Source organism: Vanessa cardui, chromosome 17 (assembly GCF_905220365.1).
Source record: "Vanessa cardui chromosome 17, ilVanCard2.1, whole genome shotgun sequence".
NCBI classification, from domain to species: domain Eukaryota; kingdom Metazoa; phylum Arthropoda; class Insecta; order Lepidoptera; family Nymphalidae; genus Vanessa; species Vanessa cardui.
This window is the reverse complement of record NC_061139.1, coordinates 11,637,940-11,652,897: the sequence shown is the minus strand read 5'-3', so window position 1 is coordinate 11,652,897 and position 14,958 is coordinate 11,637,940. Positions and strand designations below refer to the sequence as shown.

At 32.7% G+C, this 14,958-nt stretch overlaps 1 protein-coding gene across 1 annotated transcript in view; it reads left to right on the top strand.

Annotated features, from left to right (window-relative positions):
- LOC124536656 (S-adenosylmethionine decarboxylase proenzyme) overlaps nucleotides 1-14,958 on the top strand; it is a 39,236-nt gene that overhangs the window by 1,326 nt on the left and 22,952 nt on the right. The window contains exon 2 of the mRNA XM_047113205.1: nucleotides 897-983. Within this exon, the coding sequence (XP_046969161.1) occupies nucleotides 897-983 (87 nt within the window). The remainder of the gene's footprint in view (nucleotides 1-896; nucleotides 984-14,958) is intronic.

Here is a 14,958-nt window from a genome sequence, read left to right as displayed (position 1 = left end):
ATCAATCTTTTCTAATAATTTTATAATTTATATGTTAAAAGAATTGGGAGTTGCATACATTAAATTTAATTTATATAATTAAAATAATGTAATGATTTATAATTACATTATTTTTATTAAATAAATCCTACCATCTACTAACATGACTCCGGGCTGAAGTGAAATGCTGGAATGGTAGAAATCAAAAGAATAAATAATCCTACCTTAACAGCTTCCAAGTTCTATTTCCTGCATTGAATGTTGTCAAATTTCTAATCTAGTTAGTTTAATATAAGGTCAATTGAAAAAAAAAAAGATTTTGTAGAAAATTCCGAAAAACTCGAAAAAAATTACATCACTACTATTAAATTAACTGTTATTACACAATTACTAAAGAGCTTGGAAATTTTCACGGATCTATATCGGTGAGGAGCATTGACGTAAAGAGATAAATTAGCAATCAATTGAAAAATATAACTTTAAAAAAAGAGCGCCAAAATTAAAACAAAAACATTGTTACTTGGCATTTTGAGTTAGGGTCTCGGAGTTCCAAAAAGTTATTTAAAAATTATATAGATATTTAAATGATTAATAATCTAGAATAACTTGTACTGAGTCAAAAATAGACATTAAAAAATATGTCGCAGTTATTCGTTATGTACCGATTAAAAACCGACTATGACACTCTGCTTTTTATGTTTTTTGACGGAATACTCGTTAAGGGCCTGATCGATCTGGGTGTTTAAAACTTTATTTTACTATGGAAGGCACACAGGGGCTGCCATATATTCTTCGTTGGTTATTATGGCAACACGCGATTTGTTTGTGTAACACGGCTGTGTCCAGGGGAATTTCTCCTTTAGAAATAAGTTATACTATACTTTGTGTGACTAGTCTAACATAAACTTTTTTTTCAGACAACAATGGGAAAATGTATTGAAGATAGTCCGCTGCGAGATTATATCTTTCACGCAGAGCGAGCAAGTCGACGCCTATGTCCTGAGGTATGTTGTAATATTTTAAAAAATCCGATACATCTTATTAAAATTCGAACAATCCAAGTATTTAAAAAAAAGTTCTGCGATATGATACAATTTTCCTATTCGATCAATAAAAAAGTTTGATTTTATTACCAATAATGCCTATTTCAAAAACCACAACACCTCAAAACATTAAAAAGTAAATGCTATAAATATAATAAATACTCTTAGCCTTAAACTTTCCCTGTAGGAGGCTCGAAATACCAGTACCGTTTTTTGCACACGTCGAAGCGGTTTGGTAGACAGTAGTGTCCTTTTATCTTTATAAAATAAAATCAATATTTCCTCTTTGGATACTTATCCGTCTGGCGAAGATTGACGGTTTCGTTTAATCCTCCCCATTTTTCGAGATAAAACAGCTCGGCGATTCGCCCGATTCCAGTCCCTTAACTGATGTTGAGCAGCTAAGAACTTCTTTTAAGCCCAAAGTTCTGTGGCTGTGGTTTCCATCTGATTCTTAGTACACTTGACTCATTTCAGGGGCGCCAGACACTCTGGGCCATCTTTTTTCTTGACTTTGCCATAATACTGAACCATAAAAAATGACTAGACTGAGCTGTCCCCATTAGATCTGTATTAGTGCTTAATATAAGCACTAAGCTTAATTAGCGTAAGTATTTAAGTCAACGATTATATATATATATATCGTAATTGTAATCGCCGTCTTACGCACGTTCCATGTTAAAGTTCCAAATTATTCCAACCTAATTTTGTTCTCTTCGAATAATTTTTGAACGTTAATGAGTTTACTTGTTTCGCAAGTAGTTATAATAAATCCTTTTTGGCCATGCGATATATATATTTTTTTATACACACACTTTGGTATCAGGCCAGTTTAATAAGCATCCCAACACAAACTATTGATATTAAAATTATGTGCAAAAATTTTATGCTTAACAACATCAACAACAGCTTGTAAATTTCGCACTGCTGGGTTAAGGACTCCTCTCCCTTACCTCCCTCCCTCCCTTTTTAAGGAGAAGGTTCGGAACATATTCCACCACGCTATTCCAATGCGAGTTGGTGGAAATTTGATGCTCATATTGACGGATGTTTTTGTAATTATCCTATATTGCTTTTACTTTATTCATTTTGCGTTATTATTATAATGAAAGTGTGATTAGATTAGCAACAAGCAAACTATTTATGAAGTTCCATGATATGAAAACTGAATAATAATAAACTCTGCTCGGTCTATTTTAAACCTATGTGGGAGTTGGTGTAAGTTCCCTTTGATCTCTCTCTTGTTTATAAATAAAACTGCCCCTGACTCGTTGGTCTAGTTTAAAATTCGCAGAACCAGTGGTACTAGGTTCAAATCATGAGCTGGAGAAAAATGTGAAATATATAGGAAGGATATATAGGAAGTGAAATGCGACATAATACATACCATTTGAATCACACGCCCAAAAAAGATGGATAATTTATCTATAAGCCTATACCTATACCAGTTGTCGTCTGCGGATTCCCTTGAGTTTTAGGGGTTAGATGTCAGGTGTTAGGTAAAAAGTTACCTATTTTCTTCCTTATGGTTCAAATTTGTTTTGTTATAAATTTTCATTGAATTCGGATCCGTGGTTTGACTGAGAAAGCTTAACAGATAGTATGTTACTTTCCCATGTATAATATCAGTATAGATAATTTATATAGGTCATACTTAGTCTTGTTTTTCGGGGAATAACCTCTATATATATAGTATGTAATGAGTAGTGTACCTTATTTAGAACGCGATGGAGCTTCTTCTAAAAATGATTGAGAAATATTATGAAATTGACAAATATTAAAATTTCTATAATTTCACACTTGGAGTGCGTCAAGTGCATGCTTCAGTATATAACAAATCACGACCACATAGAATGGTGGCAAGAATACCAGCACTATTTTCCCGTCGCAAATTAAAACGCAATTCTGTTTTTTCAAAACGAGCCATCCTCTATTTCCAATCAATTGAAAGCTTAATTTAACCTTGTATCAAAAACTATGCAACAGATCTGCAAAAGAGGAAATGGTTGTAATGTCAAAATTAGACGAGTGACGTTACAAGTCTGTTTAAAAAAAAAAAAACAAGAAGCAATGGCAAAATAAACAGTCAAACGCTAATCTCAATATAGTATAAGTGGAGACAAACAACGCAACTGAATTCTAAATTGTACCTGGCAATTTATTTATCAAGCAAAACTGTTCTAAAAATATGTATAATATTGTTATAAAGGTCTTTATAAGTCGTCGCAATAACAATTCTAAGATGCGAATAGTTTTGCCAGTATGGCACGTTTTCATATTATATACGCCACCTGAAGTTAAGTCACAACGTAGACTTTAGGATCTTTAAGATATATGAACCATTTCTTACATCTTCTATGTGCCTTCTACCTTGGGTACCTTGGTATTGTAGTTACATTGGCTCACTTACCCTTCAAATCTGAACACAACATATACAATACTTGATATTACTGAGTGGTGGTAGAAAATATAGTGAGGGGATGGTAACAAAACTTACTGCCGAGTTAACTTAATGGATCTCAATAGCACTTTCGCATTTTTTAGTCTTTTATTTGCATGTTTCCTCTGCTAGCCCTGACTCCTGTATTCGATGATGATACTTGTCTTTTTTCGTTGCTCGATTGATTGTCAACGGATATTTGTGTGGGAGATATTATAGTTTACAAGTGAGTGCACTATAAACAGGTGCACGTATTTACGTCATTTTAATAAACAGATCAAAACTAATATGATCAAAGAGCAATCTGGCAAGTTTTACGGGCTTTCCGAACACACGAGTGTATTACTACTACTAACATTCAAATGCTACCAAAACCTGTTACACTTGAAGTGCCTATTTTTGTGTGCTATATTTAAATACCCTTATTTCATAATAATTGTGTAGACGGATAAAAAGTATGTAGACAGCTAGACAGATAGAAAGTACGCTGTACCAAACGACGTCATGTAAAATATTTGGCAAGAACGGTAGACTTGAGGAATGGAATGGTTTAGAGAAACACTGAACACTGAACTATTTAGGGACATGACAATGTTATGCCAAACCAATAATTAATAATTATTATTTCCGTGATTTAGACACAATGCTTAAATAAATTATAACTGATTTCATAAGTATAGTTGGTCTTTGTGTTGTTGCGCCTTTTAATCAACAATGTTTTCGGATGTTCCATGCGACTTTAATCGAATTAATCGTCATTGCTCCTGTACCCTTAGATCCTATTATGATGATAAATACTTTTACTCAAGGGGTATTTGGTACGATATAATAAACAAGTGCGATCGACAAACAGCACGTAACTCTTAAATTTATCTTAGATGAAGCACGAGTCAAAGTTATGATTTTTGTGTCGCAATTCATATTTCAATGGCTGTAGTCTTAAAGTCCATATGACGTGTATCGAATTCGTCATTCGTCTTTACCCACTCCTGAGGTCAGGAGTATTATCAATAGGTTATCATCCGTAGTAAACTACGTTCAGATGCAGATATATCAACTTCATTGGTGTTGCCATGTTACTTAATAAACTTGGATCTTGTCACCTTTTAATAACTGATAATAAATCACGTCAAATCATTTTTTTTTTGTAACATCTGAACTGTTATTGTTAGCAAGTGATAAAAACCTTATGTAACCTAAAGGTCTTATGTATAATTTTCAATTCGTCAGTTTTATTCATTGGCTTCTCTGTTTTGGTTTGATGAGGAAATGGTCTGATAAGGAAATGGTTTCGGAAACCAGTTTGTACTAGTTATTGTCTATAGGACATTTATACTTTGTCCATTTTTTTTTGCCACGTTACAACGTATATTCGTGTTTTGAATATTTGATAGATTTAATCAGCTACTCATTTGTATTTATTCAATTGGCGTTTTCCGTGTCGTGCCGGGCGAAAAAAACGAGTCTAATCTTGACTCTTTTATAATGTAGAAAAATAAATAAAACTTTAATCAAAGACTGCTTCGTAAGGTTCAGATGTAAAATAATTGTTTGGAAAATTGATGTAACTATCCTTTATTCCTATCATAAGAGGAGAAAAAAAATAAACAGCATTTGACAGCAAATTGAAGCGATATTATTAGTCGAAAGCTTAATTAATATTTGATGTTCACTATGGATTTGCGAGAAAATGACGCTTTGAACGTCGACGAAACTTCTATCGGAATTTTGAAAGGGAAATTAAAGTGGATATCAGTAGTTAGTGTAATAGTGTCGTATTATTTATGTCACTGTAAGACTACAAACATCGTTAGATTAAAATCTATCTCGTCAGAATGTAAACTGTTGAAATATTGTGAACCGCGAATTATGACTGCTACATTTTATAATAGCTGTGCAAAATCATTTTAATGAAATATTTTTAGATAATTTAACTATAGCAGTTCAAGACTAAGTTCTAGTTATGTAATGAACATGCTGAGTTATGTGCTTTGGCGAATTCTAAACGAAAATTCTTAGGTAGTTTATCTTACTCATCGAATTATCTGCCAAATGAAAAACATCTAAGGTAATTTTATTCCAATTATTCAAGCCTGACAAAATTGCTTTTAATACGTTCATGTTATCTTACTTTTAACCCAAATCGAGATTCTGTACTAATATTTACAAACCAGCTTTATCTCGAGGTACAAAATAAATAGATTTTTACGCACACCAGCTGTTACGTAGTGTTTCGTAAACGTAGTCGCTTAGTCTCGACGCGGACGCTTCCCTCGTATCTCTGACGTACGATCCTGGGCACGTAGCCAAAATGTGATAGTGAAAGCAAACCAATAAAACGAACGGCTTCGATTCAAATCGTTCTGAAATGTCCTCAATAATATAATCACAAGGAGGAAATGTGTCTGTTGTGAGCCACTGCTGGATGTTAAAAGATGTACGAAGCAGACTAGGACAATCTATATCTAACGACCATAGATTACTTGCTGATGAAACATTTGAAATAACAACTCTGACATTTTATAATGCATTAGTGTAGCATATGTATATAAATATTTAGTTACACAATTGCCATTTGGGAGGAATAAAAGTTCGTCTGTATTCCAAATTGTTGATGATTGTTTGATTTTTCTAAATTTTTTGGCGCTTGTCTTGAGCTTAAAAATTTATCAATTTAAACGGATATGTGCCAGATGTCCTTAAACACCATTTCTACTGTATCGCTTGTTAAATATTCCCGATTCAGATTCACACAATTTTTTTAGTTCTACATAATACGTGTCTCTAGTCAATTGTGTCTTGCGTTAAGTCATTGTTTTCACTTTTATTTTCAGAAACGCTTGCACTACTCGACGCCATTGTTATTGTTTTGATTACTAGCGACACAGGTGGTGAAATATAGAACTAGTTATAACAATTTGATGCGGCAATTTTAAAATGTCTTGGAATCTCTATTTAGTTTTCATGGACTATTTATTAAATGACGCGACGTATAAAAAAAACCTTTCGGCATTTTATTTACTAACGAATGTTTGCAAGCGGTCGACGTCTTGAACAATGACAAATCGTATAATCCTCTGACTATATTACAGAGACAATCCTTAGAAAATACTTAGAAGATCAGTGACTGATATTATTTTTAAACTTATCTGAAAAGCTCATGGGCTAAATGGCTCGTTGGGAAAATTATTATATAATAATACCATATTTTTTTAAACGTTAGCAATATCCTATCTTAGTATCATCTACGATCGTTTGTATTTGTAATTACACTTACTCACTCGGTCTACAAATTGGATGATTATAAAGTTTTGTGATTTAAATAAGAAGCGCTCTATTGTATGTCATTTGCTTTTTGACATTTTGGTACTTATATCCTAGGCATTCAAGATTATAACATTAACGGTGGGTAAACATTTTGTTTATCTATTGAATAATCTGTTACATAAAAAAGATTGCCCTATCAAAGAAGTATATATATGAAGAAGATTACAAATTCAAATTACGAACCAATGTTACCATATATATTATTCATTCTAATTTTAAAGTCAACAAAGCGAGTCTGGAGACGTCCATTGCACTGATCAATTGCCTGAAATCATTTATTTATGATTGTCTCAGTTGACAATGTTTTTGCGTTTCATTTGATCCCATCAATCTCTGCGAGTGTGTCGATGCCTTTATTTTGTCGTGATGATAGAGAATACTTGGAGACAGAACGTTTTGCAAGACATACTGGCAGACTACTCATCGTATATACAGCCATACTTAGTTATGTTATAATTTGATTAAGCCAGTATATAAAATCTAGTGTTGTGTGTGAAGTGAACAGTTAATATTCCTTACAATGCCTTCTTTGGTAACCACTTACCACCAGGTGGTAACGGACCGCCATATTTTAAATAAAACAGCATTCTCTGCATCACAGCATTCTCTATAAGATTTTCTTTACTAAAGATGCATTTAAAAATAATCTTCATTATTGTTTATTAATAGTATTATATTTATATCAACTTTAATCTTAGTACGTGAATGACCTATTATGATTCTTCAGTGGTATCGTTTCGTACACGACCACGAGCTAAGAGTATGATTATCAGCTTGGCCCGAATGTCAATTAAAAATATGTATTACTCATTCAGAAGTACCGACTATATTCGGTATTAACAATTTTGATTTTAGAATTAATTCTTAAAAGTATATTACTGATGTGAAAGTAGTGTGTTTATGGCCAGTTCTTTTTTAATTATGAACGTTCCCAAATTTGATCGATATATGTAACCTTTTTCGTGTATTTTCACTTGTTTGTTTAATAAGTGATATTTTTCGAAGCACATTTAAATTTAAAAGTGTTCGATTGTGTAATGTCGATCTTTTTTTTTGACAAAATAATCGTTTCTTAATGACCTTTATAATTATCTGTGTATGTTATCTCGCGAGAAGCGTAGCGTAGTGTATCGCTAGTCGTCCGGAAAGTTAAAATATATTACCGTATCTTCAGTGCGAAATGTTTTTGTATGATTTTTAAATGAGAAATTATATGTATGTTTTTTTTTATGTTCGAGGGAGTGCTCTGTGCTCTTCTACTCAAATATATGTTAAACTAGTAGTCCTACACGACTTTGCTCGCGTTTAGAATGTTGGTCATGTGTTAGGCATAAAAAATAGCCTATTTCATGAATTTTGGTTCAGAAGTTTGATCCTGAAACAGCGACACATAGACACACAAAGTTACTTTTACGTTTATAATTATTAAAATATATATTAATATAGATAAAAGAATAGTCTGGGCTTTCAAGGCGCATAGCATACCGTTGGTGTATGTGGTGTAATAAAATTGTTTATCCACCAAATGTTCCGTAAACTCTTTGAATTCATTCGACCTTCACTGCGTTTCTGATTCTGATATTTATTTAATTTAAACTTCGCTACGACTCGTAATATTTAGAGACAAGTTATTTATTTTACAAACAGTACATAATTAAATAATTAATCAATGTATAACATATGTGCTGAAAATGAACTATATTACTACTTCCTATTAATATTATAAATACGAAAGTTTGTGGGAATGGCTGACGTGTGTTTGTTACTCTTACAGAAAAACTACTTAACGGATTCTGATGAAATTTTACAGGAATATAGTTTATAAAGCATAATAATACATAGACTACAATTTATAATGATTTTATGTAATTTGCTCATAATATACATTTCAAGTATCCGTGAAACCGGGGCGGGTCGCTAGTAACTAATAATTCTTAATATCAAAACATGAGAATATTATTATGCTAGTGGTTTGGGCGTTCAGATATTTGAACGCACAGTAAAACTTTGTTAAGTTGTGTGTTGTGTAAGAGCTGAGATGGCCCCGTGGTTAGAACGCGTGCATCTTAACCGATGATTGCGGGTTCAAACCCAGGCAAGCACCACTATATATATGTGCTTAATTGTGTTTATAATTCATCTCATGCTCGGCGGTGAAGGAAAACATCGTGAGGAAACCTGCATGTGTCTAATTTCATCGAAATTCTGCCACATGTGCATTCCACCAACCCGCATTGGAACAGCGTGGTGGAATATGTTCCAAACCCTCTCCTTAATGGAAGAGGAGGCCTTATCTCAGCAGTGGGAAATTTACAGTCTGTTACTTTACTTTACTTTAAGTTGTGTTTCGTATGGTAAGTCAGCCAGTGTAGGTACGTACCTATAGGGACAAGTGACATGAAATTTTGTAGCTCATTGACCGTCTAAGGAATCTATACTTGGGTTTAAATACTTCAGACAAAGTTACTTTTACATTTATTAATTATAAATGTGAAAGTAACTTTGTCTGTCTGTCGTTGTTTCACTGCCAAACCAATGAACCTTTTCAAAATTTAAAGAAAATTGTTATGAAGCAAACTTGAACTCCAAGGTAGGACATAGGATACTTTTTGCCTGACATGTCACCAACCCCCTAAAACGTGAGCAAAGCCGCGGTCAACAACTAGTATTAATTATTATAAGGCCAGTGCCTAAGAATTGTGGTGATCGCTTACCTTCAAGCCCATTTCCCCGGTCCGCCTACCTACTTACTTTTCCACGAACAATGTTAAGAAAATAATAATTATATTAGGAAGTTGAGTCATGTACAATTACATTGAATGATTGATAAATTGACTGATGAGAATGTAGTGATAAAATTTATGTACTCAATGTTCTAAGCTTTCCTACTGTTGATATAACGCTATTTTTTTAATGTTATTTCAAGAAAACGTCTGATGTTTTTTCTTTCATTATAAGTTTAATTTGTTTTTTATTTTGAATGTATTGAAATATTATTAATTATATATACATCACAGTTATGTTCCAATTTAATGTAATCTGAATCTACATTTATATATTATAATGTTTATTGACTATCAGGTTATTATGGATTAGTATTTCAGATGTCTCTCAACTATATTTCATTTTAACCAGAGATAATTTAATTGAAATTAATTATGAAATGAAGTTCCGTATTGTGTAAAATCGTTCCTAATGAACTGAAAAAAATCCTTTCATATAAAAATCCATTACGAACTATGATTTTATTAACATTTTATGTACATACTGATTCAGAAGTAAAGAAACCCAAAGAAACAAACAAATCTTCGCATTTCTAACGGTCTTATAAATGTAAAAGATTTGAAGTTTAGAAAAGAAACCAAATTCTAAACGGTGCGTGCAGCTATAGTGTTTATACCATTTTTTATTTCTGTCTGGTCCTTTTGACGTGCCCTTACCCTTTGTGTGTAGAGAGAAATGCCTGCCACTTTAAAGGCCGCCATTTTGAAGCGATTTTTTTTGTTTACCTGACAAAAGAGAGTTCTAGACTGTGTCTTTTAAATGATGTTCCAGATTTCTATTTGACCTTTAAAGATGCTTCCATTTACTTCAATCTCTACATATATAATAATTATAATATTGGAGAGTCTGTTTGTAATATAAAAATAATCGCTTATTACTATATGCATGTATGTTTACATATTGTTTGTTTGTGTTCTGGCTATCTCGGAAACGATTGGTCTATTTTGACGGGACTTTCACTGGTAGATAGCTGATGTACTATGTAGTAACTTAGACTACAAAATTAACTTATTTTTGTTAAACTTGTAACGCGTACGAAATCGCGGGCACAGTTTTTTAATATTGATGATCGTTATATGTACTCATAATAAACACGAAATTAGAAACTAACAACTTATTACCAATCCCAAAAGGGCTACAAGTTTATTCTGCAAAGCTGTTCCACTGCAATTCGGACGTTCTAAATTTAAAATTTAGAATAAATTATTAACACTTCCAGCCATTTAAAAGTCATAAGTAAACATTATTTTCAAAATGGCGGAGATGGCTTTGGATTTGTTGGACAATTGTTTCAAGTATTAATTACTTAAAAAAATAGGTTTCTTGATTATCCGTAATATTAACTGGACTAAATGAAACATCTGCAACTTTGAGGTTAACTAGTAATTAATTATTTAGAAGATTAAACATGTTACGTCAAATCACGTGTTGATGTTTACTTAATATTATTTACCAATCAGATGGGGGTCGTTGACATTTGTAATTACTTTTTTATCGAGCTAATGATCATTGGATTCGATACCGGGATGTGCAATTAACACGCTCTAGTTTTTGAAAACGAATAAATCAATTATATTTAATAATTTGGTCATTTTTGTTATGTGTAACAGTAGTTAACTTTTTGTTAGATATATATTTGACCTACCTTCTCTTTATATGACGACCTCCGTGGTCGCGTGGTGTGTACACCGATTTTCATGGATGACGTACTCATGACCACTCCAAAGTCCTGGGTCCGATTCCCGGCTGAGGCGATGTAGATTATCATCAGTTTTCTATGTTGTCTTGGGTATGTGTGTTTGTGGTACAGTCATTATTTCTACATACGCTACTTAAATTGGAAGTAATGTACCTATGTGACGTTGTCTAATATTTATCTTTAAGGGAGAGGTGTACATTTCTGGGTTTCATACCCAGACCAGACCTAACTATGAAGTAATTTTATTATTGATCATAAAAATGCTTAGTCACGTGAAACATATATTAAATTAAAATATGTTCATAACAAAAATACAAAGTAGGTCATTTTGAACACACAAAGAACTTTATTATTCGTTTTGAAATAGAATAGTAATCGATGTTTTGAGCTTCTAACTTTAGTGTTTAATTGAATGATGGAGCGATCTATAAATATCATATTGTACTATTGATGGAATTAGGTCACGACGCCTTTGGCCATAAGATCGTATTATGGTAACAACTTTTTTATCTTACGTCGTAAAGTACATACTTGATTCTCCTTGTTTGACAAAGGACGTCGTAGTTTTCCCGAAAAATGCCGAGCGTTCCTCGTTAAAAGCGAAATGAAATCGTTAGGTTCAAGAATAATACTTTTATTTACAAATTTGGAGTCGATTTGTGTTGTTCTACAATATTCAACGTTTAAGAACGATTGCGCTATCGATTAAACAATCTATTAGGCTAAGCTACCTCTTTGCGTGTTATTTCAGAGTAAGGGTGACTGGAAGGTCAAGGTGGAGAGTTTCGCGCATGCGTAGTGCACTCCACGCCAGATGCGGATACCGCTAAGTCGTCTAACTCACTGCATATTTCATTAAATACTGCGTACAAATTCTCACGAAAGATATTTAAATAGGAGCTTTTTCTCTTTTAAATAAAAAAATGTTTAACGGCGAAATTTATTCATTAAATATAGACGATTACACTTACTAATTGATAGTCAAAGGGATCCACTGGCTTGGAATAAATATCGAGGCCTGAGGAATCGAAGTAAATTCATCAGTTTAATGGAACAAGGTTCTATTTTAAGCTTTTTGAAGGCTTTGTTTATTTGTACGTAGAATCTATTTGATAAAGCTCGTACAAAAATACAGTCTATTATTTATACTAAACTAGCTGACTATTCGGCTTTACCCGCGAAAATCTAAAAAACATTTAACAGGTTAATTAAGAGTTGCTAACTCAAACTATCTCCACACATAAACATCATCTTAATCGGTTCAGCAGTTAAGAGTACAGAGTTACTTTCGCATTTATAATTCTAGTATATACTAGTATGGTTGTTTGTCGTCATCTTGTGATAAGAATAGACAATGTACCTACTTGTCATTTGTGATAGATTATTTTCCCGATTCATAAATTCTAATCGTTTGTTTTATCAATTTTTTATAAGGCCTCGGTATTATTTAACGTAAGTTATATAAATGATAATAATGCCTATCATGGTATGGGCATTTAATGCGGAGGAATGAGGAACATATTGTGAAGAAGGCGTTGAGCATGGATGTGGATGGATATAGAGGTAGAGGACGACCAAGGAAACGATGGATGGATTGTGTGAAAGACGATACGGTTAGAAAGAATGTTACTTGTGAGATGACGCCTGACAGAGAAGTATGGAAGGAGAAGACATGCTGCGCCGACCCCGAATGAGGAGGATGGTGATTGTATAAACGATAATAAAGCCTGGAGCTAATACTTGATGAAATCAATTATATTTAACTGATATAACTTTGTGTTTTCAAATGTTGGATAAGAGAAGCTTTTGAACTTCTCGTCGGTGGAATCTATTTAAACGATGATGTTTGAATTGTGTAAAATGACGATCAAAAAGCATTTGTCAAAGCTTTCTTGAATAAAATGTGTTTTTGATTTTTATATAATTCACTTAACTAGAATCTTGATTAATATTCGCTGAGATTGTTCTTTAACTACCATAGATTAGTTATTTAAATTCATGTAATAGTTTTCTGGTTACATAATCTATAAATACATTTTTGAGGATCTTTTTGTCTCAACCTCACAATGTGTGAGATCAGAATCAGATATCTGTCGACTATAAAGACTTAAAAATTATGTTTCCCAATACATTACTTCTAACATATTATGTGCATATATAATTAATAATTAGTAATTAACGCTGATACTTGATTTTCATACTACTTATCCCGCTGGCTTTCTTTCGCCGGTTCTTCTCAGGTCTGCGTTAAATTCCGAACCGGTGGTAGATTTTTGACTATCAACAAGAAAGTGTAAACACTATTTTGAATAAAGACTTTTGGCTTTGACTTAGAATATAAACTATCTACAAATCACACAACGTATGGTACTTGCATGTATTGATATATGTTTTTTGTTTACAGTCAATATTACTCCACATAAATTGTTGAGATTATTTATCTCTTAATATTAAAAATAAATTAACGTTTATATTATGTTGCAGAATAAATTAACACGTACATTATGTATTAAACAAAAGTGTATTACGTAACGGACGAGGTTCGACGGCCACAGTACAATGATAATATGTGAATTGTTAACAAAAAGTGGTCTTGATTGGTCGAGATGTTTGGCCTCTTGCAATGTTCAAGGTCGATTGCCTCAGACGAACATAGCCTAGTCAAATTGTGACAAGGATACGCCTAACAGAAATGAATGTAATCAGTCTGGTTTATAGCTCGGAAATATTATCTTTGTTTGTTTTTAACGTCTGAACATAGGATTCTCTCAATTCGTCTCGTGGAAAAAAGGCTGAAACGACAAATTGGTGCTTATGGAAAATAAGCTTTAAGTTTAGCTATGACATGTCATTTCCAAAAAGTATCATATTGGCGCATTTGCGTTTCTTTCTGTTGAGGACTACGAATCTGACGATTTATATTTTTATGTTTTAGTGATGATTGACAATTTTTACGTTGGGTTCAGTTTGGTTACAAGTTGGTTCAAATAATTCACTGAAAATTGTTAATTTCATTTGAAGCTTATTTCCAAGCCAAGTTTGTAGCTTGAATGTTTATTTATTAAATAGACATATAGCATACCTAATAGACATATTTTCAGACAACAGTGTACTACTAAATTAATTTTCAATCCGTAGTTTTAACAATAGCTTACTTGAAGGTTTTTAAAAAATATGTAACGTTCACTATATTAATATACATATATGCTACCTGTATATTCATTTAGTTGCATGCAAATAATATAATATTTCATCTGATTATCAACAGTACAGAGATTTTTGATGTCGGAGTAGTATTACTTGCGTAAAGTAAAATCCCAGTTCGCTGCAGCGCATTGTAAAATTATGTCGTAATTACTCTTAAATACAATATTTATATGTTTCTTCAAGTTATAATACCACCGATAGAAATTTCAGTCTTAATTGTAATGTCTATTAAATTGAAAACGTTTTCGATTCTCAGTTTTCACTCGATCGATATAACACGTTCGATTTACGTTAAAATACATAACAGTATACAATGTCCCCGATCCAGGGCAGAGGACAGGCGGCGTCTATTTACAAATTGTAAATAAACATTATATAAGGTGCGTAGACGGAACATATCGATCGATCACCTACTTGAAGTGAGTTCAGACTTCGTTCCCAACGAAATGCGTTCACAGTTTTGTGATTTATCGTCCATG